Source organism: Phyllobates terribilis, unplaced genomic scaffold (assembly GCF_046119375.1).
Source record: "Phyllobates terribilis strain yellow unplaced genomic scaffold, ASM4611937v1 Scaffold_11__3_contigs__length_659146591, whole genome shotgun sequence".
Lineage (NCBI taxonomy): Eukaryota > Metazoa > Chordata > Amphibia > Anura > Dendrobatidae > Phyllobates > Phyllobates terribilis.
This window is the reverse complement of record NW_027362771.1, coordinates 341388035-341415841: the sequence shown is the minus strand read 5'-3', so window position 1 is coordinate 341415841 and position 27807 is coordinate 341388035. Positions and strand designations below refer to the sequence as shown.

Here is a 27807-nt window from a genome sequence, read left to right as displayed (position 1 = left end):
ATATCCGCATGTGCACATGTATTGATGCGGATATTATGCGATTCAGTTCAAGTCAATGGCAGCGAAAACGCAGCGCTTCCGCAAAATAATTGGTAGTGCTGTGGATTTTACCGCAATGATAATCCGCAGCGGAAATTTCCGCAGCATGTGCACAGCACATGCGGATTATCATTGGGGACCATGGCAGACCTTCTACCAAACGTTTTTTAAGCGTTTTTGCAGCGGAACTGCCGCTGCGGAAACGCTTAAAAAAACGCATAGTGGGCACACAGCCTTATTCCTTTTCTCTGATTGTTCCTCACCTGGTTTTGGCTCCCACTCCTGAGAAAATATACTGATAGCGGGGCTTTGGCCTAAGAGTGTGAAAGGGGTGCAGGATATGTCATGAAGGGGCCATCCTAGGCCACGTTCACACGTTCCATATTTGGTCAGTGTTTTACCTCAGTATGTGTAAGCCAAAACTAGGAGTGGAACAATCAGAGGAAAAGTATAATAGAAACACGTCACCACTTCTGTTTTTTTTACCTGCTCCTGGCTTTGGCTTACAAATACTGAGGTAAAAAAAACTCACTAAATACTGAACGTGTGCACGTGGCCTTATGGGTTGAAGGTCGTTTCTTCCCACACAAATATAGGATGTGTTCACCTGCATGAGCAATCAGTACTACAAAACAGAATCTGAAAGCTTGTAACCTGCACTGGGACAACATTTTAGGAAAATGTTTAAAGTGAACCTTTCAGTTCGATTAACCTCTATACGGGTTCATCTTCAGGAAAATAGGGTTACAATGCTGTCCGGCGGCCATACTGAAAATGCGGCTTCCGGAAGAAAAGTTACTCATTTCTCCCCAGAAGCCGCTGGCCCTAAGTCATATGGGAGTGTATGTGAGGCTTATAGTCACCTCTTACAGCTTTGGCACTTTGTCAGCCAACTCCTGTAGTGCATCTATGCAGAGCGAGCTGTCAATCAAGGTGCTAGGAAGTGATTAGAACCACTGCTCACTGTTTAGTAATGCTAATTAACTGCAGATTAACCCTATATCTCCTGGTAAATTGCTTTTAACAAGGTGTCAGGTCCCCTTTAAGGGTATGTGCACACGATGCAGAAATGCTCAGGATTTTTTCCTGAGCGTTTCTGCATCTCTCTGGCAGGAAAAAACGCATGCGGATTGTACATGCGGTTTCCTGCCAGGGACATGCGGAAATGAAGCGGTCTTCACTTTCATTTCCGCATGCGGGTTGACAAGCGCTTCCCAAGCGATTTTAGCATCACTTGGAAAGTGCTTGTCAACTTCACACTATATAAATCCATGCAACCGGCATGAATTTATATAGTGTGTGATGTCAAAAAATAAAAAATAAATCTATACTTTACCCTCTGATGGCCCCCGGTGTCCTGCTTCATCGGTCCCGGCTGCCGGCAGTGAAGACTGTAGGACCTTCCGACGTCAGCGTCACGTGACCCGTCACATGACTCTGACGTCAGCGAAGGTCCTTCTTCATTCAAACCCGAAGTGCCGGGAACCAAGCAGGAGCGCTGCGCCTGCCGTCAGAAGGTGAGAATATATATATTTTTTATTTTATTCTTTTTTTTTTATTGGTACCTGGGTCTGGATGAGAGTCCTCTCATCCACACCCGGGTACCATCCGCACATTAGACCGCATGAAAAGCGCATCAACATATACAGTGATGCGGATTCCATGCGGTCTAATGCAAGTCAATGGCGGCAAAAGAGCAGCGTTTCCGCAAAATTAAGGCTGAGTTCACACGATGCGTTTTTCATGCGTTTCCGCGGCGTTTTTGCAGTTGCGGAAACGCATGAAAAACGCATGGTAGAAGGGCAGCAATGTTCCCCAATTGAAATCCGCATGTGCTGTGCCCATGATGCGGATTTTTCCGCAGCGTAAACGCTGCGGTCAAAAATCCGCAGCATGTCAATTAATTTTGCGGAAACGCTGCTCTTTTGCCGCCATTGACTTGCATTAGACCGCATGGAATCCGCATCACTGTATATGTTGATGCGCTTTTCATGCGGTCTAATGTGCGGATGGTACCCGGGTGTGGATGAGAGAACTCTCATCCAGACCCAGGTACCATTAAAAAAAAAAGAATAAAATAAAAAATATATATATTCTCACCTTCTGACGGCCCGCGCTGCGTCCTGCCGGCTTCCCGGGCACTTCCCGGTTGAATGAAGAAGGACCTTCGCTGACGTCAGAGTCATGTGACGGGTCACGTGACGCTGACGTCGGAAGGTCCTAAAGTCTTCACTGCCGGCAGCCGGGACCGATGAAGCAGGACACCGGGGGCCATCAGAGGGTAAAGTATAGATTTATTTTTTATTTTTTGACATTCACACACTATATAAATCCAAGCCGGTTGCATGGATTTATATAGTGTAAAGTTGACAAGCACTTTCCAAGTGATGCTAAAATCGCTTGGGAAGTGCTTGTCAACCCGCATGCGGAAATGAAAGTGAAGACCGCTTCATTTCCGTATGTCCCTGGCAGGAAACCGCATGTACAATCCGCATGTACAATCCGCATGCGTTTTTTCCTGCCAGAGAGATGCAGAAACGCTCAGGAAAAAATCCTGAGCATTTCTGCTTCGTGTGCACATACCCTAAGCATCTATTTTTTCTAGTATCTTTGGTTGAGTTCTGCATTTTGTGATATTTGTTACAAACCACAAGAAAAACACCAGACAAAATGCCATACTCAAAGCATGTGTGTCTCGAAGAAAATGCCACAAACTAAAACATTGTGGCCTCAATTCATCATGGTCTTTGTGCTTTTTTTTGTCCGGAGTGAAAAAAGGTTCTAACAGTGAAATATATATATATACATACATACATTTTTTTTATTATTATTTAATATTCACCTTACTTAAGGGAATCAATGGTTTACCATGGCAGCCAGGAGCCTGCTGATGGCCTCAGTAACTGCCATCTTTGACTTCCTGTGATTTTCCTATATACTGCAATACTGTATTATAGTATAGGCGATTGCAGGTTCATGAATGATCACAGGTTCAAGTCCCCCAGGGGGACTAAAAAAGTGAAAATGAAAAAAAAAATGTTTTAAAAAATTAAATCTATTCATCCTCCCTTTTTCCCATTGAAAATAAAGGAAAATTAAAAAATAAACATTTGCTGTAGTGTTCAGAAAAGTCCGATCTATCAAAATATCAAATTATTGAAACTTTATATTAAGCGCCAACATTTAAAAAAACACGAAATCCCAGAACTGTCGCTTTTTGGTTGCCACTCTTCCCAAATAAATTATGATAGAAAGAAATCAAAGTGTCACATTTTATCCCAAAATGATATCAATTAAATGTCATCTCAGCATGCAAAAAAAAACAAACCCCAAACCCTTGCTCTGTGGATGGAAAAATAAAGTTAAAGGGGTATTCCCATTTCCAAGATCCTATCTCAATATGTAGTAGATGTAGTAATAATATTAACATTTACCTCCAATTAGAAATGTAGTATAGTTTTTCTGATTTGCCATGTCTCTTTCCTCATGTGCAGGCATTGCAGGACCTTAGGTATCCATGGTTACGACTACTAATATAGTGAAAGTTAGTTAACTAGTTTCTAGTGGTCGTACCATGGATACCTAAGGTCCTGCAATGCCTGCACATGAGGAAAGAGACATAGCGAATCAGAAAAACTATACTACATTTCTAATTGGGGGTATTTGCTGATATAATTATTACATCTACTACATATTGGGATAGGATCTTGGAGATGGGAATACCCCTTTAAATATGCAGATGAAGAATCGGGGCCTGTGTATGCAGACTTTCCAGTAATTTCCTATAGAGTTTAAAATAACTTCTGGCTACAGCATCCTTGACCTTTTAAAAAAAAAACAAAAAAAAAAAACGAGTGATTAAAAAACACAAGGGAAAATGTGGCAAAATGCTGTGTAAATTCCGCGTTGCTACTTTAATGTGATTTTTACAAAATTATGACAAGCACATGTTTGTTTGATGAAATTTCAGTGCTTTTGCTACAAGCACCATAAAACGCTATCAACATTTTATCGCATCTGTTTGGATTTATGAAAACATTATTTTTATTTTTTTTTCTTATAACTAGCCCCTCTCCTAGTGATGAGCATCTCAATCCCTTTCACCCACTACCACACTGATCGGCTAAGAATCCATATTATTGAAATATAAGTCTATTCATAGAAAAACCAGTGTGGGTTAAATAGTGTAAAAGTTCAGACTTTAGTTCACCGGCCCAAAAGATGATTCTTAAAAAAAAAGAAAAAAAAATACCCTTTGTGCCGGGGGAGCTAATGATCCAGCACGTCCAGTTTCGGACTGCTGATCCTCTTTTTTTCCCACTGACATCCACCAGACATGTTGGGCAGCGGCTCTCTCATAGAGAACTCCGGAGCAGAGCAAGCGCTCCTGTATATGGCCAAGTTCACATGATCCGTTTTTGGTCAGTATTTTACCTCAGTATTTGTTCCACTCCTGGTTTTGGCTTACAAATACTGAGGTAAAATACTGACCAAATACTGAATGTGTGAACGTGGCCTATGAGAGAGACTCGGTGTAGACAGCTGCTGACAGAACAATCACTCGGCTGACAGTCATCTAAGGCATGTGGGAGGCTCAGCCTCATGTTTGCATGTAAGTCCAGGAATATTACCAACTTATAGGTCCTACAGAAACCAACTGTGAACAGACCTTAAAAAAGGCAATTGACAAAGGGTTGTCTGACACTGTAAGGTTATAGGCTAAAAAATATTTTTCTAAGAACATTCCTGAAACTTTTTCAAAAAGAAAACTTTGTGTCCTGCCCCCTCTTCAGAGATGCCTGTATATTCCAGGTGGACGGGGTCTGTCATGATGCGCAGGTCTGGCACACCAGGACGTACTGGAGCTCTGATATGTATTTCTAAATGTACATTTAGAAAGTATTTTAGTGCATAACCTCACATTTTCCACTCTGTTTAGTGATCGGAATCTTCTTTTTCCGTGAATGTTAATGTATGACTTCACTGACATCATGGGTGAAGTGGTCTTCAGTTTTCTGTCCTTTATCTTATGGCTCTCTCCTCACCAACCTGTTACACAGTTTTGCTGGAACCGATAATCTCCGTAGCACAAACATGAATGTGTTGCTGTGCGTTGCCATCTGCTTATCTGTCATTTCTGCTAGGGCAGGGGCATCTGTGACATTAATCATTTCCTAATCTTTTGTTTGATTGAAAGCAGCTCTTTTTCTATGAGGGAGGACTTTATACACAAATCATTTACTGTCCTTTTTACTGGGCACATGTATGGAATCATAGTTGTCCTAAGGTGGCCCTAGGGTTGAGCCAGAGTTGAATTTACTTAGAGATTAAACAAATCCATATACTAAATAAATGACTAGGAAATACTCAGAAAAAGATGTTAATGACATTTTCTACTCATTTTAGATCACCTGTAAGTGATCTAGACTGGAGAGAACTACTACAGAGCCTAAAAAGCTTTTTGGGAACTAGTGATGCTTCAGAAGCCTGTAATATATTTAGTGAAGAAAGAATCCGGCACTCATCAAGTTGTAGAAAAATATCAGATTTATTAGCAAGCCAATCCTCACATTTTGATCTAAAGGAACTTCTTCAGACAGATTGCATATAATTGCAGAGCACATGGGCATTGAAGCCCTATTCCCCACAGTGCAGTTACAAGCAGTGAACCATATGCATTCTGTCTGAAGAAGGTCCTTTTGACCGAAACGTCACTGTTTTTAAATTGCTCTGGTAATAAATCTGATATTTTTTTTCAACACGATGAGTGCTGGATTCTTTCTTCATGGAGTATATGGAGTGGTATCCTATCCTGGCACTGTATTTTCATACAGCGAGGCGTACATCCTATCTATGCAATATACTTAACCATCCCCACTGATGCTTTGGTCATTGCAGTCAGATTCAACCGCACCAATCCTGATGGCATCCCTGGCAACCATGGCGCCTTCTCCCATGGAGGCAGCCAACATGATTGACAGGGCTATCTGTGACAATGATAATCCTGCTGACCGGCCAGTCACAAGAGCCAGGCCGTGGACCAATCAGCACACTGTTTCAGCGGCCAATAGATGTTCTGGGTTCTATTTACAGTTTGTCCATTACCATTTATTGTATATTATACTGGCGGCGCGGAGGAGACGCACTGCCGGAGCGGAGGATGTAAACTGCTAAAGAACATTTTTTGTACGGACGTTGTAAGTTACCCTGCTCTGCTCCAAATGGTGGCCAGAATAAGTTGTACAGAAAATACTGTTGGTTACACCTCACCAAAACCTGAGACCTCTACCTTGAAAGTTGCATTCTGGAAAGACTGATCTATGAGATTTGTCTGCATTGTCCTGCGCTGGTGGGTAGTAGAGGAAGTCCTGTATCACATCATCTGCCCACACATCTCGTTCTACCGTCAGAGCGGCAGCCGTGCTCTCTGACCAGAGCCTACGTCAGAATGAAAGAGAGATTAGAAGAGCACATATCCGCCAATCAGATGGAGACATAAGAGATGTGTAGGAAGATGTGTCAGCAGTACTGTCTTCAGATATTACTTGCCCTATATGATGAAAAAGGAAAGTGTGAGAGGAGAAGCATGCAAATTATTATTACAGATGCAAATGATTTCTGATCAGATCCATGTAACATCAGGCAGTTGCTTTACAATGCAGGAAGCCTGATCTGTGTTAGGTAAAAGTTCTGTTGCTATTGATGTTGTTTTTAGTAACAGTGGTCTGTTCTTTTCCCCTTCATTCAGAAGTTGTACTGAGGGTATTTGCAGGTTCTGCAAGTCTAATGCTAAGTTCACACGAGTGTATAAAAAAAATTGTGCACTTTAAACCCCAAAAAATGACAATTTTTGATCTGCATTCTCATCCATATGCCATCCGTACATGTTTTTTTTTTACATCCATATTGCATCCATTTTTATATATCAGCAGTTAATAAAATTTTTAAGATCAAATAGTTTCACACGTTAATAATTGCTTTGTGTCCATAAAAATCTGGTGCTATGCGGTTGGTCTGTACGAGATCAGATTTTTCTGCGCACCTATTGCTTTGAATAGGAGATTTGCAACTGAAATGCAATTTATTTATTTTTTTTTTTTTTCACGTGGACAATCAATAAAAAAAAAAAAAAAAAAAAAGCAGCCATGTGAACAGCACAATTAAATAGTATTTGTCCTACTGCTGACCGTGTGATGTTATTTTTTTTTCCCCATGGACAGCGATCGGACCCAAAGTATGGTTGTGTGAATGTTTCCTTATAATAACGCCTACAACAAAAATCTAAAGAAATGAACTGGAATATAAATTGGTATACATGCAATGTATAGGAGCCTGTCAACAGTGGCCACTAAAACCTAAGATAAAAACAGTGAGTAAAAGCTAATGATGCCTGTATATCAGGCCTTTAGTCAGCGGTTTTTATCTTGTCATCTTTTATACAGGACCGTTTCTCAAGACTATTCAGAGGATTGTATTTTTGGTTCTGCGTGCTCTCCATGTCCACCATGGACAGCACACAGACCCACAGAGGTCAGTGGCACAATTTAGACAATTTTTTTTTATTTTTTTCCAGACGTAAACTAGTTCTGTGTTTAAAAAAAACCAAAGTATACACAATTCATGTTTGGTTTGCCAATGAGACTCCACCATTGTACCTAAAGGGTGCGCAAAAACGGTGACTATACTGATACGATTCATCTGATATCCATTTTCCCAGATATGTAACATAAATGACACAGAAAACTGAATTGGACCTTACATAAATAAGCAAATTGGCCCTTTTTAATTATGGATGTCAAAAAACATACAGACCTGATTTTAGTACATTGTACAGAGGAACATTATTTTATTTGTGTTTTTTTTGCCGTGAGAGTGGGGGCAAACCTGGGCTTTTTGTGTTTATATGCTGGTCTGATCTCGGTGTAGGGTAAAGTTTACAGATTTAGCCCTTATTCACATAAGACAATATAGCGACTGTATTTTACTACACTCCCAAAGTACCTTGCCCAACTGCAGGTCACCTGGCCAGAACTAACAGCATTGTAGGCATATACAACACTGTTGGCCAGGTCAGTATACCCGCGATCGGACCATGAATGGTGATCATAACCCAAACAGTAAAATACAGATGCAATACTGTTGTGTGAGCAACATCTTAGAATTTGGATCCGATGAAGACAATTTTTCTATAAATTAATATCTTTCCACAGTTTTTTTTTTGTTAAAGCTGTTTTTTTTCTTCTTAATATAATTATGGCGCTCAATCAGTCTTAGACTGAATTAATTGAGACGTCTCTGTATGACGGTCCAAGTACGGACCATGATGCACGGACTGGGCGCAGGTCTCCTGACCCGAGCTTGACAGCTTCATTTATGCCTATGAGGCTGTTGACTTCAGGTCAGGAGACCCGCGTCAAGTCCTTGCATCATGGTCCGTACCCTCTTTTGTGATATACAGATGTCTGAATTAGTCTTGGTGGGGCAGATAATTTACCTGTTTATCAAAGAGGTCAAACTTTGCAGTTTTCTATCAGATATCTGCTTCTCTGTGGCAAAAAGGTGCACCTCAAGCTCTAATAATGCTACCTATTTCTTAAGTTTGTGCAAGTGATCTGAAGGTCAGGGCAAAATGTAGAAGGCTGATTGTTGGGTGACCGATGCCAGAAAATATTCTACCAATGACTTTTTAGGTCCTATTTTCATTGAGGACAAATCTATCCAAACTATGGATGCCATCATGGTCCATAACAGCAGCATTAGCTATGTGCATTGGTGTAAATGTGTTATGTTAATGAATTACCCCTGACTCTGACCTTGCTGACCTTCAGCGACATGTGCATATGTACATAAAACTCGGGCTGACAAGGATGATGTATTTCCAAAAATACTCTTCTTTAAAATTGGCCGTGTTTGTAACCATTGAGATCGGAACTAGTCCTCATGGTTGGTAAAGATGAAGAAACCCGTCAAAAAGGCCTATGTTTTAATTGCTGGTCCTATTTGAGAGATTAATGAGCCAGAGGATTCTGCCACAGCCAGCCATAAATCACAGAGCTTTCAGAGAGTCTCCTTGTCACCCACCGGAGCAGAGACTTCTCAGCATGGCCGCTGGTACAGTGAGGCCTGGCAGCTGGCAGCTGCTTTCTTGTAATTAAACAGCCAATGAGCAGCTAATTAAGACATATGTGTATACAGGAGTGGAAGTGGATATGGTAATGAATTGAAGAAGTCTATTCATTAGGCAGGAATTGTCAGAAGACAAGCCTGCTTTACCCATGCCTTGTGTATTCACACTGATCCTGGAGGACTGGACGGACATGAAGGGAAGATTACACCAAGAGCTGATCGCTGATTTCTTATGAGTATTGTGCACAACAGGTGCAAAGTATACACGTTTACCTGCACATCCCTTATGTGCGTACATACACATTATGGATGGATAGATATTACGTAGATATGATATGCATTACATGGGTGGATATAATATTTTGTGATTCCACAATACGAGTAGGACTTTAGTTTTGCTTTTTTCCTTCCAGGGTTTCTTCAGACGAAGCCAACAGAGTAACGCCACATATTCATGTCCAAGGCAGAAAAACTGTTTGATCGATAGGACAAGTAGGAATCGTTGTCAACACTGTCGGCTGCAGAAATGCCTTGCTGTGGGCATGTCACGTGACGGTAGGTGACAGCTGGAATATATTCTAAACAAGTGAGGCTAATGTTCACGTGTTGGGTGGCACATTCTGTTTCTACTGCATGCAGAAACTTTCCTTAAATTCTCAAAAGCAGAAATCAAAAGGAACAGACCCCATAATAAGCAATGGGATTCCTCTTCTTCTCTTTGCATAACTTAATCTATGGATAACTTTTGCACATGAATTACATTTGTATTTTCCATTTTCAAAACAGACAAACGGCATGTTGAATCGGATATATGATACAGCCATTAACTATGAAATCAAAATTGAGAGTGCTTTTCATAGCTATTGTGATAAAGGTCACATTTAGGGTTCGGGTGAATGCTATCCGTGATTTTGACGTATCTCACTCGTACCCGTGTTATTCTATGGGATTGTGCACATGTCCGATTTTTCTTTTTCATCGAACCGAGTGGTCTGAATAAAAAATCATTGACATTGAGTGTCAGATTAAAATCGTCAGTGCAAGTCTATTGGTCCGTGGAAAATATTGGACCGCACTCGGATGACATTTTAGTGTGGTCTGACGGACTGAATGAAGAAGATGGAGAAACTTTTTATTATTTTTTTTTTTTTATTTTCTCTCAACCTCCGAAAAAAACCCAGATCCCACTCTGATCGAACTCCAATTAGCATGATCAGTCCAATTTCCTCGGATGGAGAGAAAACAGTCATGTGACTCTAACCTTAAAATGAGCTTTTGTCTAATTCTCTGTGCAGACGTTCACTGGGAAAAATAATTTCTTTCAGGCTTATATTCCTCCTGACAGTTGCCACAAATGGTATCTTCTCTTAAGGCCTTAGACTAACATCGGCCAAACTAATATCAATGGGGTCAGCCACCAGTCTAATGTCTAATTTGTATATGGATCGGATCCTGATAGATGATTGTCTGGGGGAGATAAGGATGTTAGGCTATGTTCACACACGTTGTGTTTTTTTTCTGCAGCTAAATCTGCTGCAAATCTGCTGACAACTTTTCCCTGGCAGGAAAACAGCTGCGTCAAAAATGCAGGTTTTGCTTGCGTTTTTTGCTGTTTTTTTTTCACTGCCCTTCTGTCTCTATTCATGTACATAAAGTTCTGTGAAAAAAAAAAAAATAATCTCATTCTGTTTTTGGCATAATGGGGGAGGTGAATTGTTCAGGAATAGTTTAGACACTGGCAATGCATTGAGTTTGTATGACACTATTTGCTTTCACCCTGTGGGGTCTACCATTCAGTTGCACAGGCATTGTTCAATTTCATACCTCACTGGGCCACAGGTATTGTTCAATCTCACAAGTAACTCAGCTAATATTTACACTGTACACATCACTAATTTAATTAACCTTTCCCAATGCAAACAACCATCTCAGTGACCAAGACAAGATGGTTAATCACAAAATAGAACCCATATTTTGCCATCAAAAACGCTGAGAAAAAAATGTAGCGGTGTTTTTTGATGCATTTTTTCACCACCCATTACTTCCTACGGGTGAAAAAACGTTGAAAGAAGTGACATGCTCTATTTTCCAAAAGTGCAAGCAAGGCAGAAAATATGCAGCAAACAAAAAGCAACATGTGTGAACAGAGAATTCTGGTTTCTCATAGACTTTGCTGGAACTGCCAGACGCAGCTGAAAATTTGCATAAAAATCTGCTGCAAAATATGCAGCAAAGCACAACGTGTGTGAACATATCCTAAGGATCTAGCATGTCCGATTTCTGATTGCTGATCCTTTGGTTCTTGAAGCGATAAACTGCTGCTAGAGATGTCTGGCAGCGGCTCTTTCATAAAGAACACAGTATCATTTGGCAGAATGAGCACTCCTGTGTATGGGAAAAGCTAGCAAGATAGCTACCAGCCTAACAATGGTTCGGCTAACATCTACCTAATGGTATAAGGGGCCTTAGTCTAATGCTATTTAACAAAGTTTTTTGTAAAAAGAAGGCGCGGCTCACTTTATTTTGTTGTATGGCACTTTATTGCTGTGTCCCAAAATGTGTAAATATACCCTAAAGGCCTGCTTATAGTACATAATCTAGTTTTGTACACTGAACTAGGGAAAAAAATATCTCTTTAGTGGTTATCATTACCATGTAACTGTGGACTGCTAAGATTTACTCTAATTAGGGCAACATCTGCATGGAGTAGGTATTGCCTCCCTGTGCTTGTTTTGGTTTCCCTCAGGTGCTCCTGATCCCTCACAATCTCCAAAAACGTACTGATCATTTAATTGGTTTTCTATTAATTTGTCCCTGGATTATATGTGCAAGGTTGCCTGACCGAGGGATATGTGAATACCTTCTCCATGCAGCACTTCCAGATGTGTCGGCAATGTACATTATAAAAATAAAAAAAATATATATATATATCTATCAGAGAGGTAATCTGTGCCTGTTGTAAGTGATTAGTACTTCTTCAGTGAGACTATTCGACCTTGTTTGCAAGACACGTGCCCCATCATTAGAATAAAGCTGCACTCCATTGTAGACAGAAATGAGCTTCTGAATCCCAACAACACTAATAAACTTGTTTGTTACATTTTCTCTACTTCTCTGTAGCTGTAAAGTTTGGCCGCATGTCCAAGAAGCAGAGGGATAGCTTATATGCCGAGGTACAGAAACATCGCATGCAGCAACAGCGAGACCACCAGCAGCAGCCGGGGGAGGCAGAACCACTAACTCCTGCAGGATACGGCCTGACTCCTAATGGGCTGACGGAGTTACGGGATGACCTGGGGGGATATATGGAAGAGCACACACCAGACGAAGGCAAGAATGAGTCGGCAGTAAGCAGCTTTTACCTAGATATCCAGCCATCCCCAGATCAGTCGGGCTTGGACGTCAATGGCATCAAACCAGAGCCTCTCTGTGACTACACACCACCATCATCCTTCTTTCCCTACTGCTCTTTCACTAACGGAGAGACTTCCCCCACCGTATCTATGGCAGAACTTGGTAAGTTGCACAAGGAATTGATATTGGAACTTGGATTAAGGTTTAGGCTCCCTGGTTCAGTCCTTGCTATATGGAATTGGTCAATACTGGACTTATGAAGGGATAAAGTGTCGCTTGAGAAACGCTTTATATAATATGCATTTTTTACAGTTGCTGGGATTAAAAATCCGAAGTGCTTGTGTACTTATCCCATTCCATTCATTTCTACCTATTTTGAGCAACATGTATCATAAAAAGTTGATGGGGTTTTCCAACTTTTTTAAAATATGCTAAAGCCAGAAACAGTCATAAAATAATAAATGAAACAGGGTTCACTCAATCCCCCATGCCTGCCACTGGTCCTTCAACTGGATTTCTGTTTGACCAGTGGCATCAATGATGTCCCATTTACCCAGATAAGCTCTACAGCCAATCACTGACCTCGGCGGTATGCTGCACATCTGAGGCCAGTGATTGGCTGTAATAGTCACATGGTGTATAAGGAATGTCATTGCTACCGCCAAGTAAAGAGAAGACTGTCAGAAAAAACAGGAATGGGCTGCCGGGGCATTGGGGGGGACTAGATGGGCTTGTTTTGTTATTTTGTGATACTTTCTGGCTTTGGACATATTTCCTAATAAATCAAAAAGTCCATTTAAAGAAAATCTAAATCTAAAGCATTTGATTTTCAGGCAATGCAGCTGGTCTAAATAGCGTGTTTGTGCACTAAGCGTCTGTGTTTTCATTTGACATTACACTCCATTTCTTCCAAAGGTCACAGATTAGAGGAAGTCGTGCTTGTCATTTAGATGTTGTGACTCCTTTTTTTGTCATTGTCAGAACATCTTGCTCAGAACATCTCTAAGTCTCACATGGAAACCTGCCAGTATTTGCGTGAGGAGCTGCAGCAGATAACATGGCAGACCTTCCTCCAAGAAGAGATCGAAAGCTACCAGAGCAAGGTACATAGTGAGAGAAAACCTCTATGTGGAAGGGGAATGTCCTGTATAGAATGATTTGTAGCACAGAAAACAAAGGGGATCATAAACCGGGCAAAATATCACCAGAGCTTTTGGGTTGTTTTTTTTATGTATATGGGGATTTTTTGTGCAAAGCCAGGAGTATAAGCAAAAAAAGCAAAGTATTAGTGTTTCCTCTATGCTTCTGTACTGTGGATCCAATCCTAAATTGACTGAAAAAAACACATGCAAAAACTGCAGTAAATCAGCCGCAAAATAGGATTCTTAGGAAATGTGCACTAAGTATTTAGGGCTAGCTATCAGGATTAAGGGATTACCCCATATTTACAGAATTGAAAGTGTAACTCAACCACAAAATGTAGTATTTGCTTACTTGAGGGGGGTTTTCTCAAAATTAAGAATATGTGTAATTAGTAAAAAGTATTAATAATTGAATATAATTTATATAAGCACCACACAAGTGTTTTTCTTTTTTTATTTCAGCGTTGGAGTGGTGCTTCTATTGTAAGTTCCCTGACCCTAAAATTATACTTACTATCTGCCGTCTTCAGCTCTTCCCAGTGCCGCTCTGGTCCCATGCAGTCATCTATCGACTGCAACTTCTGACTGAAAGTCAGAGGTAACAGTCACAAGCTCTCAATGTTAGTCTATGAGAGTCTTGTTCTGGTCTCTCATAGACTTGCATTAAGTTGTGACTTCCAGATTGCAGCATGCAGAAGACCGAACCGAAGTGGCCCTGGGAACAGCTGAAGATGGCGGCTGGTGAGTATAATACTAGGGGGAGGAAACTTACATTAGTAGCACCACTCCAGCGCTGCAATAAAAAAGCTACATTCAAAGATTTTTTTTTTTGTCCCATACCACAAACCCTATCAGGACTGATTTAAAAAAAAATCGAAAAAAAGAGTAAAAAAGAGACAGTGGAGCACTGTCTATATATTCTACATTTGCACATACATTGTCAGTGTCCTACAAGCTACTGCTGAGAGTCAAATCTATGCTTTGCTACAGATGGTACACACTTATATTTTTATTCAGTAAAAACAAATAATTCATATATTTTTATATACTTAGAAATATACTGTACTTCCTTAATACAGAGGAAGGTTGAACTTGATGGACCTAGATCTTTATTCAGCCTAGGTTACTATGTTACTACCAGCCTGTACCATCTGTACCAAAGCATAGTTTTGATAGGCAGCAGTTTGTTGGACGCTGATGCCCCCCATTGGAATAAGATAAGTATTACACCAAGATTACAGAATTGCAGTCCTGTGTAAGGCTCATACATTGAGAAACCAATTGTGCATTGCTTTGTGTTTCCCTATACAGCAGCGGGAAGTTATGTGGCAGCTTTGTGCAGTAAAAATCACAGAGGCCATACAGTATGTGGTTGAATTTGCCAAACGCATTGACGGATTCATGGAGCTGTGTCAGAACGACCAGATAGTGCTGCTGAAAGCAGGTTCGTATGTGACAGAGACAAACTAGAAAGTGAATTATTTTTACAAAAAGGTTGTAATTAAAAATAGAACCTGTAATGTTCAGAATTTAAAGGAGCTATAGAACCGGTCACACAAGCCCTGTCTGCCATGTAGGTACGATAGATGTATTGGGGCCATTCAATCTGTGTAACTGGCTACTAGGACTCTAGCCCATGCTTAGAAGAGCACGTAATGCATGCAATAATATAAAGAAATCTATCATTCCTTCTTATAGTAACCAGCCAGAATCTCTAGACGTAAGCTTGCCACACATTTCTCTTACACTATTGTATTATGTGGTATTAGGCAATGGCTGCAATACTCTAAATATCATCTATAATGAATAAGAATATGTGTGTAATAACTTTTATGACTTTTTCCGGTTCTAGGCTCACTAGAAGTGGTTTTCATCAGAATGTGTCGTGCCTTCGATTCTCAGAACAACACGGTGTATTTTGATGGCAAATATGCAGGAATAGAGGTCTTCAAAGCTTTAGGTAAGGGTCTTTAATCATGCAAGGGAATGTAATTATCATAGAATTAACAGTAAAATAGAAAAATCTTGCACTTCGCATTGGTACATTAGTTGTCAATTGTACATTGACCACATAATGCTGCATAATATATTACATTACTTTGCATTATGTACTGCCGACAATAGTCATACATCACATTGCTCTGCAGTAATGCTTCAGGACATGCTGTGCCATGCTTCTCAACATGCATAGGATATTCACATGTGGCTTACTGTGATATATTATAAATATTAGTAAAGTAGTAAGCGCTGTTCAGGCATTTTAAAGAAGAATGCATTGATTTGATGTGTCTGCATATGTTTCACCATTTGTTATTGCTCCCCTTCTTGCACTGCAGGTTGTGAAGACTTCATGAGCTTTGTGTTTGAGTTTGGAAAGAGTCTATGTTCGTTGCACTTGACAGAGGATGAAATTGCTCTTTTCTCTGCTTTTGTGCTCATGTCAGGAGGTAAGTGTAAACTTTTGCTTATTCTTAGTGTATAGCCTGCTTTCTGCAATAGAATGTGCACTGACTTATTTTTAAAAAGCTGAACTTGCTCAAAGAGTATCTAAACTTTTTTTTATTAGTTTTATCAGCCTTGCAAAGTTATGATGTTTTGTAATATATTTCATTACCCTATTTTCCCTCATTCTCCACCAAATATTATGCTACAATGCTGTTTTACCTCCCTATTTCAAGCTCCTTAAGAAGCTGCTTTCAGTATCTTTAGTTACCATACTCTGTTTACAAACAATCTGCATTAGGGTTTTTTCCCTCTGGATCTGCTCAGACAGGGAAATTCTTCTACTCTGATTGTAATTTTGGTTTGGATTCTTGCTGAGCAGCAGTTGAAAGATTCTTAGGGAGCTTGAAATCAGCAGTTAAAACAGCTGGGGGAACAAGGATATCAACATGCCTTATTCTTAAGGAAGATAAGCCATTGTCTGAGGTTATTGCACTTTCCATACTGAGAATACATGCATACCCAGCTGAGTTGAGTTTGCATGTGAATGGGTGGGTTGGTCAACAACCTGTTAGGGAATATGATTACTTTTAAGTTTGGTTGCTCTCTGGTAAGCTTTGTTGATCAACATTAGCAGATACATTGTATCAGTATAGTAAATAAAGCCCAGATGATTCTTCAGTGTATGCACCGTACCCTGTATATAAATTCAAATAGTTTAGTGTTAAAGCCAAAATGGATGTTTAGGGACTATATAAACATCTATATACCATGCATATAAAATTAATGAATGGTTAGTAGAAATAAACTAAGCCTACCTGTCAGAGTATGTGAACAGTAAACCTTTTTTTACAATGCGAGTAAGTGGATGAGATATGCCGCTTTAATTAGTAACATAAGGACTGTATGATGGAAGACTTTCCTAGAGATATTCAGAACGTGGTGAGATAAAAGCCCTTCACTCTCGTATATCACATTTTAATCAGATCGTTCATGGCTGCAAGAGAAGTTGAAGATTGAGAAACTCCAGCAGAAGATCCAACTCACACTGCAGCACGTTCTTCAAAAGAACCATCGTGAGGATGGAATCCTAACAAAGGTGAGCCGTCATCTTTAGGCCTCTCAGTGGGTTTTCTGCTCCTCTGAACAGGAATCAGAGAGTTGAATGGAAGTTGTGCATCACATATCATGACTGTTCTAAGTTGACCCTCACTCCTGCCATCTCTTCATTCCTTTTTCCCACTTCCCCTTCACTCCTTTTCATGGGGCTGCAGACTATCAGAAGTCAATAAGGCCAAAACTGATGATGGTGGCATCTGATATGTGACTTTTCCACATTGATGCATCCAAGTGTTCAAATCTCTTCCTGACTTTAGTCAAATAACACTTATGAAATCTGAGTAAGTCTCTGATCAAACTGGCGCCAGGGTCACTGGATCATAATTAAGTCCTATCTGTCATGCCTCCTGAAAACAAAAATAGATACCCTGCTGCCTGTATGAATAGAGCCTTACCTGGCTAATTAGCTTCCTTGTGTGACTGACAACTTAGCTGCTTCCGTGGCCATGGTTATCAACCAGAAGAGGCTCTCATGATTAATCTAAACTTAAAGGGGTTATTCAAGACTTTAAAACTGTTGATTATACTTAGGCCGGGTTCACATTGTGTTCTTGCCACACGTCAAGGCTGAAAAATGGGATTCGAGCGGAATTCTCAATGGGGCTGTTGATTTTATAGATGCAAACAGTCACTCTGTGCTCTATCTGGCCTTCGTTTCAACAATGTCCACCTTCTTGAGGCAAGCACAAATGTGCAATTGACCGCACTTTTTTGCCAACCTCAAGAAGGTGGACACTGTTAAAATAGAAGCCAGACAAATCAAATCGTGACTCCATCTGCCTCAATAAAGTCAATGACTCTGTCTGGGTTCCACCTGAATCCTGTTTTTTGGGGCATCAGACTGAAGCTTCGACACAACCACTGACGTGCGCAATTAGCCTTAGCGGGCAATAGACTATAGTTGCACTAGGTCATTCATTTTAAAACCTGGATAACTACTGTAAGTACTCAACTTTCTTAAAGTATTCAGGACTGGATGACACTATTTGGAATCCTTTCTTTACAACTTTTCTTACTATTATAATTGCAATTAGCACTTTGTTGTAACATTATATACATTTACTCCATGGGCGTTTACTCCAAATAACATTTGAGAGCAAAGCTTCTAATAAGCTGATAATGGACACAGTATGTCAGCATGGGTAATATAAAGCTAATCTGCGGCAGAAAGTAATTAGGCTATTTATGTTGTCTGCTATGTTTATGGTTTTGTATAATTAAACTCCAGGGGTTGATATTGTTTCTTCTATAATAAAAGCTTTGTTGTTTATGTTTTTTTTCCAGTTAATATGCAAAGTCTCCACCCTGCGTGCGTTGTGTGGGCGTCACGCAGAGAAACTCATGGCGTTTAAAGCAATATATCCAGACATTGTGAGACATCACTTCCCTCCCCTCTACAAGGAACTTTTTACCTCTGAATACGAGCCAGCCATGCAACTGGAGGGATAGAAGGGTCTACGGATGACACCTGGAATGCACAACAGTTTCATGAAAGTCTAGTCGTGCACACACTCGTGTATGAGAACGAGGAACCAAGACACTTTACGCAAATCTGGGTACTGGAGGAGCGGGAGAGGGGTGACTTTCAGAGACATTTGTCCTTGACCTCTCACCCCCCCAGGGATATTGTTTACAGGATGTTTTGGAGAGTTTATGGACCAATCACAAGGCAGGATGGTAAGAGAACCACACCTGCATTTTTAACCATGAGACTTTTGAGGTCTCTAGCAATACAAGCAAAGTAATATTTATATATAAATATATGTATTACAGGGTACTTGGGCATGAACATTTATATGGCTAAAGAGATCTTTAAGTGTAGGGGCCGGATGTAGGCTTCTGGTCTGTTTCAATACGGCACTTTTTTGTTTTGCACCTTTTTACTAATTCCTACTGCTCTTCTCCCTTTGTTTAGTGAAACGTGGTTGTTGTTTGTTTTTCACTTTTTTATGTTCTTTTTAATTTTTACTTTTGTGTGCACATCAGGAAATTGAGACTTAGTGAAAAAAAGCAATAGATTTTTGGGAGTGTGTTGGAGCGGTTACTGCTGCTGTTTTTTGAGGGATTGGTTTAGGGAAAAGGCTGGTCCAAATAAACTGTTTACGATTCCCATAATAATGGTACCTACAGGGTTTAAATTGGACCCTGAGTCATGACAATGGGATGTGTAACCAGCCAGGTGTTTGAATATGTAAAGGTACAATTGGTGTGTAACACTGCAATGGGATGGACAAAGCACATCTGCCAGAGAGTCAATGTCTCATTGTGTCACCTCGCATTACCATTACAGGACTGAAACTGGGTGAAATAATGAAAATTATTTAGAACTTTTCACATTTTATTCCTACTAAAATATTTATGTCACTATCAGAGATACAAATATGGATTACCATACAGTCGCAGCTCATGATGTTCTTCACCTTTTTCCAGAAATTTTTTTAATACGCAATTTCTACCAAAACTTTCCCGAACTAATCATCACTTGGAAATCGCCTGTCAGAAGTGCCACTAGTTCTTAAACAATATTCTGTTGAATAATCCATTTTTTTATCCATTAAAATTGAACAGTAAGGGAATATGTTACTACTTACATATCCTTATAAAATAAATGACCGCAATACATGAATGTAAGGAATACTCCATTTTACAGAGCCCACAATGAATACAAAGAAACGCTATGCTTTACAGTAAGATAGTTAAAAGGTTTAATGAGGACTATATCATTTTGTTACTATGAGCCACAAAACTAACAGTCAGGTCACCGACCGCTCCTGCTGGCGATTCAACTGCTCCGCATCAACAGAGCAGCTCTTCCTCTTCCGGGCTGCTCTGTTGATGGGACAAGACTGCCGAAGTCATGCTGATTCACAGCTGTCTCCCCGCTACCTAACTGTGGGAAGCTGGCTGTCAATCAGCATGATGTCAACAGTCCTGCTCCATCAACAGAGCAGAAGAGAAGTAGCTGCTCTGTTGACCTGACATCAGCAGAAGCCTCGGGGTCTGTGTCTGCTCTGTGCCTGCTGAGATCTGCAATGAGCAGAACAGGCAGGTAAGTAGTTAGCAACTACCTGCTTGTTCGTTCTTAGGCCCATAGTATAAAGTTATTATAGTCCTGGATAACCCCTTTAACATGACATTGATGCTTTTGTCTTCTTACATTCATCAAATCGTCATGAATTGCAAATAGTATTACAGAATTCCTCATTGTATTTTTACCTTAGAAAAAAAATTAGAAGGAAGCATGGCAGGAAATCAAGTTTAGAAGCTGCTATGGGACGTGTATATGCTCCCTATTCAGACTCAGCAATTATTGTAGAATTATTAGAAACCTCACCATTAAAGGGGTATTCCTAGAATGGAAATGATAGGGGATAATGTACTGACTGCTGGGGGTCTACTACTGGGAAAGGGGCTTCTGATCTTGAGAATCGGATGTGGAAATTCAGCTTTTTCCAGCAGTTTCATAGACCGTGAATGAATGAAGCGCAGTTCTAGCATGTGCATCGAGCTCTGCAGAGTCTTGTTCTCAGGATCAATCAGAACCCCAGTGAGCCGTAAGTGAACAGGGGATAACATTCAATTCTGGGAGTACCCCTTTAAGCCTAGGCTCACTCATAATGTAAATATTACCAGGATTTCAACTAATAAAATCCTCAGTGACAATACAGGGTATTTCTGCTACAGGTAGGACATGCTATGGGTTTTAAAATCATCACATTGCAATGTGGTTTGCAGAATTTCAGTGTGGATTGCACTACAAAAATTTCCAATAATGTTGTGATATCTAAACTTAGCCTAAGTTATGACAAAAGTTTAGTTCTTGATGGACATGGATCATTTGCTTCATTTAATTAAAAAAATTGGGACAGTGGCACAAAATGCGAATCTGTCTTCATCTTATTATTTCAGCTACTAAGGCTCGTTGTAAGATCTATGGGTGTTTTTGATGCTCTGTTTATGTCCACAATCCACTCTATAGTTATGAGGACATGATTGCTATTTATTGCACTACAGTACGTGACTTAGTCACTGATGTTGGTATTAAAGGGGCTGTCCACTTTGACCATTTTTCTATTAAAAAGACTCAGAACGGGTTTAATAAACTAAAATAAGCAATACTCAACTCGCCAGTCCCATACTGCTCCCTTTCCAAAGCTGCCAGGTCCCCTGCTAGGCTGTACTTCCTGCTGCAGCGATGATATTCCAACATAGGGACATGTGACCGCTGCAGTCAGTCACAGGCTGGGATGGTTTACTGTTGCTGGCAATAATTGTCTGAGCAGTCATTTCCTGTCTGTTGTGGGTATTATGGTTAATACTTCATATCTAGCTTTGATTATTTTTTAAACAATTTATATCTATAAATATATATAGCTACAGATTGTTTAAATAATTATCAAAGGTAGATATGAAATATTAACCATAACAGTTCCTCCCTTGACCAGGGAAAATAGCCCAGCAGAGCAGCGGGAAGTATCAGAACAGGAGTGTTGAGAGATTGGAGAGGTATTATTCTTTTGCTTTGTTGTTCTTCATTTTTATGTCATTCTTAGTCTTTACAAAATTGTCAGTTATTTAATCTCCATCCTACAAGGACAATAAAATGACTCTGCTGGATTTGTTCCAGTCTACACAACAAAGCTGAAAAGCAAGCTAAAGAAAACAGGACATGGCAACTTATCGTGACTCCTCCTCATTGGGAAGGATTTTTATATAGACAATGAAACTGCACTAAAATGTAAAAAATTGTATATAGTTTTTTTTAAAAAAAAAACAATTGTCTGAGTTTATGGTGCCCTTAAACATTCATTTTAAACTTAAAAAGCAACATTATGTCTCTAAATATGTAGTATGTTCAGCTAAAAAATGGTTTTTAATTTGAAGAAAAAAAACCAAACACTTCTTTTGACCAGTGTAGCCGTACATCACACAGTGAGTATATTTTAGGTAACACCAAAACTGGGATTTAGGAAAGAAAAGACTGTGCACCAGTTGATTAGGCTGCCAGGGCTAACATGCTTGGTGATTAGAGACTTGTATAGTCAATGACAGCTGGCGTGCCTCAGATTGCCTATTTCACTGCCTTAGACAGTTTCGCTATCAACCTTATGGTATTGTAACCACTAGTAGTTTTGTATAGTTTGCTTGGTGACACAATGGTCTGGAATGAATATATTGGCAGATGGATCCAGTGTTGATTGTACAATCCCAAACAGCTATGTCCATTTAAATGTTGCAGTTGTGTGTCTGTGTGTATGTTCTGGCTGCTTTAAGTGTTAAGATGCGTATAATTAAAGTGGGGATGGGATAAAATTACAATATTTAATACAAAGCCTGGACCACTTTAGAAAGCATAATAATAATAATTAAAAAGTATATTTTTTTAACCCTTGTATAAATATTTAAAGGCACTTGAACTATTCCTGCAATAAAAATGTGATTTGTTTAGCGGTCATAATGATAAACAGATTTTTTTGTAATGTGAAAAAGTTACAAACGAAACAATTATTGTACAAATTTTATAAGAAAAAAAAAATTCAAAAGTTAAAATTTGTATTTTCAAGAACTGTCTCTGGTAAAAAAAAATGCAAAAAAAAAGCTAACAAAAAAAAATTGTTTAAGTTCCTTAAATGTGCCATAGCCAAAATGTCACTTAGCTGTATTCAGATATTGTTATAATAGTATTAATGTTTGGTTAATGTGGTGTGATGAATATGCTGCAATTAATACAAGGATTGAGTGCAAAGAATTTCAGCCTGAATTTCCATATACACATATAAAATCCTATCCAGACTGCTATCGATATATGATTTCCTAAACAAATGCCCATGTTATTCCACTTATACCGCTCCCCTAACATTCTAGTGATACAAGATACTAAATAAAAACTTGACCTGTTCACCATAAGCTTAAATAGTCCTGTTCTGCTGGCAATATTTCTTACTGGGAATATGCACTTACAGTGACTGAGCCCATGTGACTGTAAGATATCATCTATCTCTGATTTTGTATGATATGGTGATCAGTTTTATTTTGGAAGCAGCATTTTTCCCTATTAAATATCATAAGTTCAGATAGCGCTGCCTCCCTGCCGTAAATCTCTCTCGTTGCTTCCGGAGTCTTATTACAGAGAAGTGCGTTCTTATGTCAGTATGTAACAGTTTTGGAATGTTTAGCTTCTACATCCTCTATGTATCACTGTACATAGCAAGCTGCAGAATAAAGTCCATCACTGTGCCTGTTCAGATGACAGGGCTTGTAAGTCTTATGTCTCTCCTAAACCATCTTTTAAGTGGATTTATTATCAAATCAAAATTGAACTTTGCGTTTACTATGATACATACAGGTTGTTGAAGCAAAACAGTATAAAACTTTTAAGGCTATCTTCCCCCGGTGAGCTTTTTGGTGAGTTTTTGATGTTGCAAATTTTCTGCATCTATTAAGTAAGATGGGTTACTTGTATTTTTTGAAAAAATACGCAGCGTAAAAAACTCATCGTGGAAACATAGCCTAAGTCAACCCTATTGCAAATAATACATGGATTTAAGTTAAACAAAAAAATAGTCCGAAAAGAAGTCCATATTGTTTATGGTTTACTGTCATCAAAATTCAGCTATTTGTTTTCTGGTTCTTCATTTTAATACCTACTTCAATCTCATTTTTTAAAAAAAAAAAATAAAACATCCCATACCTGTATGTAAATAGGGAAACAGTTGTTACAATATCACATGCGTACAATTCAATCAGAGCCTTTAAATAATGAAAGTATTGACTTGTATTCATCCCACGTACAGTTTGTAGACCTGGCTCTAGGTGAAGGTGAATGGTATGAGATGACTGAGCACTTGAATACTGCCCACTCAGGAGTCTACTCATCCTTGCTATGGACTGCAGCACATTCATTTTGCATTATTCCCTCTTTTATGAATTGTATTTGCTTTGAAACATTCCATGAATCCTTCTGTAATTGTTTAAAAAAAAAAAAAAACCATTTTGTTTGCACTTTTCCCCCCATTCCTTCTAATGTGCAATATGTAAATAGAATATGTAAAATATATAAATACACCTTGCTCCCTCAGGGAATTACTCATCCATCTCGCTAGGCTGTCACATTGGAGAAGATGCCAGAAAGGGGCAGCCATGATCCTGCAATTAAACTTTTTTTTTTGTAAAGGGAAAATGTCAGTTATCCTTCATTACATAATGGAAAGTTCTTCCCTGGTGTAGGGTTAATGGAAAAAACATTTTTTGGGGGAGGGGGAGGAATATTCAAATTATCTAAACAGATAATACACGAAACTACATAAAATACATTGACTGCTATTATTTGTCATTTGGTGCCATTCTCTACTGAATTCCAAGGTATAAATGCATATGTATACACTTTAAAGCTGCCTATACATATTGGTTATCTCAACAGATCATCTATGAGCTATGGGATCTGTGGACAATCTAGAATATAAGGACATCATACAAATGTATTGCCCAATAATAAGTGGTGCCAATGGTGCCAGCTGCTCATTCTGCCATAAAGATAACATATATGTTGGGCTGAGCAGGCAATTTAATGTAGATGGGAGAGACCAGGAGTGATAACTATTGGCTGAGTAACTTTTGTTTTGCTGCTTTAGAATGTCTACAGCCCTCCTTGTTATTTCACAAGTTCTATATTAAACTAATATAAGACATACAGTATATGTCAGTAACATATATTGTATGTGTTATTGGATGGCACAGCTTATTACACAATTTTTGATGTTGCGTGATGATTTGCTACATAGGGATTTGGTTATAGAAACATTCCCAGCAATAATGTTATTCCCTTATCATTTAGAAATATGTATGTATGTAATTTATATGTGTACTTCTCAATCATCATCTGCTCCGGTTCCCGACGCAACTACATCCCTCTTCTGAACCAGGTGACCACTATTCAGACTAAACAGCTCATTGCTTTTCCAATGTAAGCCTCCTATCGAGGCTCTCCTGGCAAGCCTGGCATGTCAGAGTGAGGAGGCTTATAAGCTTTGCAATGCTCCTCTAATTGCCTCTTCAGTGAGGAAGAGGTCTAGAACTCTAGACCTCTATTGGAAGTAGCAATCCTATAAGTCAATATCAACCCTTTAAAGACCCTTGCCATATGACTTTCGCTTTTATCCTAAGTCATATGGTAGGGCTCCTTAAAGAGTTGATATTGACTTTTAGGATTACTACTTCCAGTAGGTGGCACTAGAGTTCGAGTCCTCTACCTTTCTGAAGAGGCAGTTTGCACAATGAGAACGTAATCCACTCATTTGACAGTGTATGATCCGACTAATATGAATAGCAGTCACATGGTTTAGAAGAACCTTATGGAACATCGCTGGGAACCAGAGAGGACAGCTATGGTTAATTATATAAACACATGTAGACTACATTAATATCGCTAACGGATTAGGGAATATTTTTTTATTTTGTTAAAATTTAGTTTAATGCAGTTGAACAAAAATTTTCCTGCAATTTTAAGGACATCACAAGTATAAACTAAACGCATAGCAAATGTGAATACAACATCAAATACTCCATAGACAGTCATCACTTTTGATGAGGAAATCCATCTAAATGTATCTTCTGTTCCAACACGTTTGTCAGCAGTTTAGTGACGTTAGTCCTCGAACTGGACTTCCATATCCATTCCCACAACCAAGCGGCCAATATGGCTAGCTTTGTATCAAGTACATTACTTACCATAAATATGTAATATAACCTGGTGTAAATGTCGCTGCTCTCCTGAATCTGGCGTTGATTTTCTTTTATTCCTGCACCTCTCCATTCTAAGATATGGCCCTCTCTTCCTGGTATTGAAATATAGTCTATTGAGCCAAGTGGGTGTGGTTCTCAACTCTTCTCTATGGGAGTCTTCTTGACCACACCCAGTTGGATAAAAGACCAGATTTAAACACAGGGAAGAGAGGGCCATATTTCATCAACAACGAGCCACAGGATCAAAAATTAAACAATGCCTGCGGCATCTACACCAGGTAAAAAAAACAAAAACATGAGTGACATGTCTTCTTTAAAAGTAAAGTTTGAGGAACAGCTTATGGCTGTGATAGGTCAGTCCTTGCCCCCCCGAGTAAGTAGTTAATCTCTATATTTCTGGTTTATTTTTCCCCACATGCGGCACCCATTGAGGATTCCAATATATGTGACAGATTCCCTTTTGGATTAATCTCCCTGTTCTGACTGGAATGTAGCACCCTCACATAAAGCCACTGAAACATTGAAAATTAGCAGTGTTAACATTGTAGATAGTTTGATTTTATTGTTCAGCTGTTTATTCTGTTTTTTGTTTGTTTCTGCATTTTAAACCATTTTTTGTCTCCACGTATATCAATATATAAATATGGATACAATAAATCCACTCTGAGAGGTTATCCAGCCATAAATAACTGAATGTCGAAGCAATAAACCTACATTGTCTTTATCTCTTGAAAATACACCGGCATGTTCACATTTTTTCTGCTCTTTGTGTCAATATGAAATTTCTGTTTTGTCTTCGATGGTTTTAGTCTTGTGAGATACTAGTGTATTTTATTTGTTTTAACGTTTTTCAGAAATTTGACAGATTAGTACAGGCAATAGGAAGTTTAGAGTGCGGCCATTAAGACAGGGCCTTATACATTGCTTTCTTTGACAAACTTTAGAATATTCTTTACGGCATTGTTCAGATTACACATGATGCATTTTCCTTTGTTAGGTTTGGCATGGCAGTCAATCATTGGTGATAAACAAAATAATTGAATTTGATGACTAGTTATGTTTTTTTTTTTGTTTAAGATAAACTATACCCTAATGTCTCACCTTTTAAAATGCATACAAGACATTATTTTTATACCTTCTTAATCAACCTCTCTATCTGATCAGTATTCAGGACCAAATGTAAGATACTCACCGACTCTTGCTGGAAATTATATTGTTTATAGTAATTAGTAGAGAGGTTAAAAGCATGGCGAGGGGAGAGAAATATGTTTTTTTACCCTCTGATTATTACAGTTATGAATAAAAGCTGACCTTGGTCAGTGACCGGACGTCCAAACAATTAGTTATTAATTCCAACCCCGCCAAATATCATGTAATTGCAGTGGCTTAGTTTCTGGAGTTTTCCCACTTATTTTGCATTTTAATGCATGTTCTGCTTGTAATGTCAGCAGTACTTCTAAATTGCTTATGTTCACACTATTGAGCCACTAATGGTGAGGAAACCATTGTATAGAACTGCAGGGGTAAAAGAGAGCACCCCAATTCTGGTAGCCTATAGCAGTTATTTACTGCTTTCTACTTGGTGAGTAGAGGACTAAGATAACCAATCCGAGCTTCTTTCTGCAGGAATCTTAAGTCATTACTAAAGATGGGTGAACTGATGTTGACATTTGATTCACCTGTATCTAGCCATCTCTTGCAATGGCTAAAGCCTAAATTAATTAGTAAATTGTGATTCACAAAATTTGTAAATTAATTCACTTCTTTCTAGGAATCTTAGTTAAAACTAAGTGCAATATGCTAGAACCTTAAAACACCTAGAAAAGCCTTCAAAGATGTCTAA

General features: G+C 39.1%; 1 protein-coding gene across 2 annotated transcripts in view; it reads left to right on the top strand.

Annotated features, from left to right (window-relative positions):
• Positions 1-26258, top strand: part of RORA (RAR related orphan receptor A) — a 412752-nt gene extending 386494 nt beyond the window's left edge. For both annotated transcript variants that reach the window (XM_073652806.1, XM_073652807.1), the window contains 8 exons: positions 9579-9720; positions 12286-12681; positions 13501-13622; positions 14973-15105; positions 15514-15621; positions 15998-16108; positions 17090-17202; positions 18507-26258. In XM_073652806.1, coding sequence (XP_073508907.1) covers positions 9579-9720; positions 12286-12681; positions 13501-13622; positions 14973-15105; positions 15514-15621; positions 15998-16108; positions 17090-17202; positions 18507-18671 — 1290 coding nt within the window. In that variant the 3' untranslated portion in view covers positions 18672-26258. The remainder of the gene's footprint in view (positions 1-9578; positions 9721-12285; positions 12682-13500; positions 13623-14972; positions 15106-15513; positions 15622-15997; positions 16109-17089; positions 17203-18506) is intronic.
• Positions 26259-27807: the final 1549 nt, after the last annotated feature.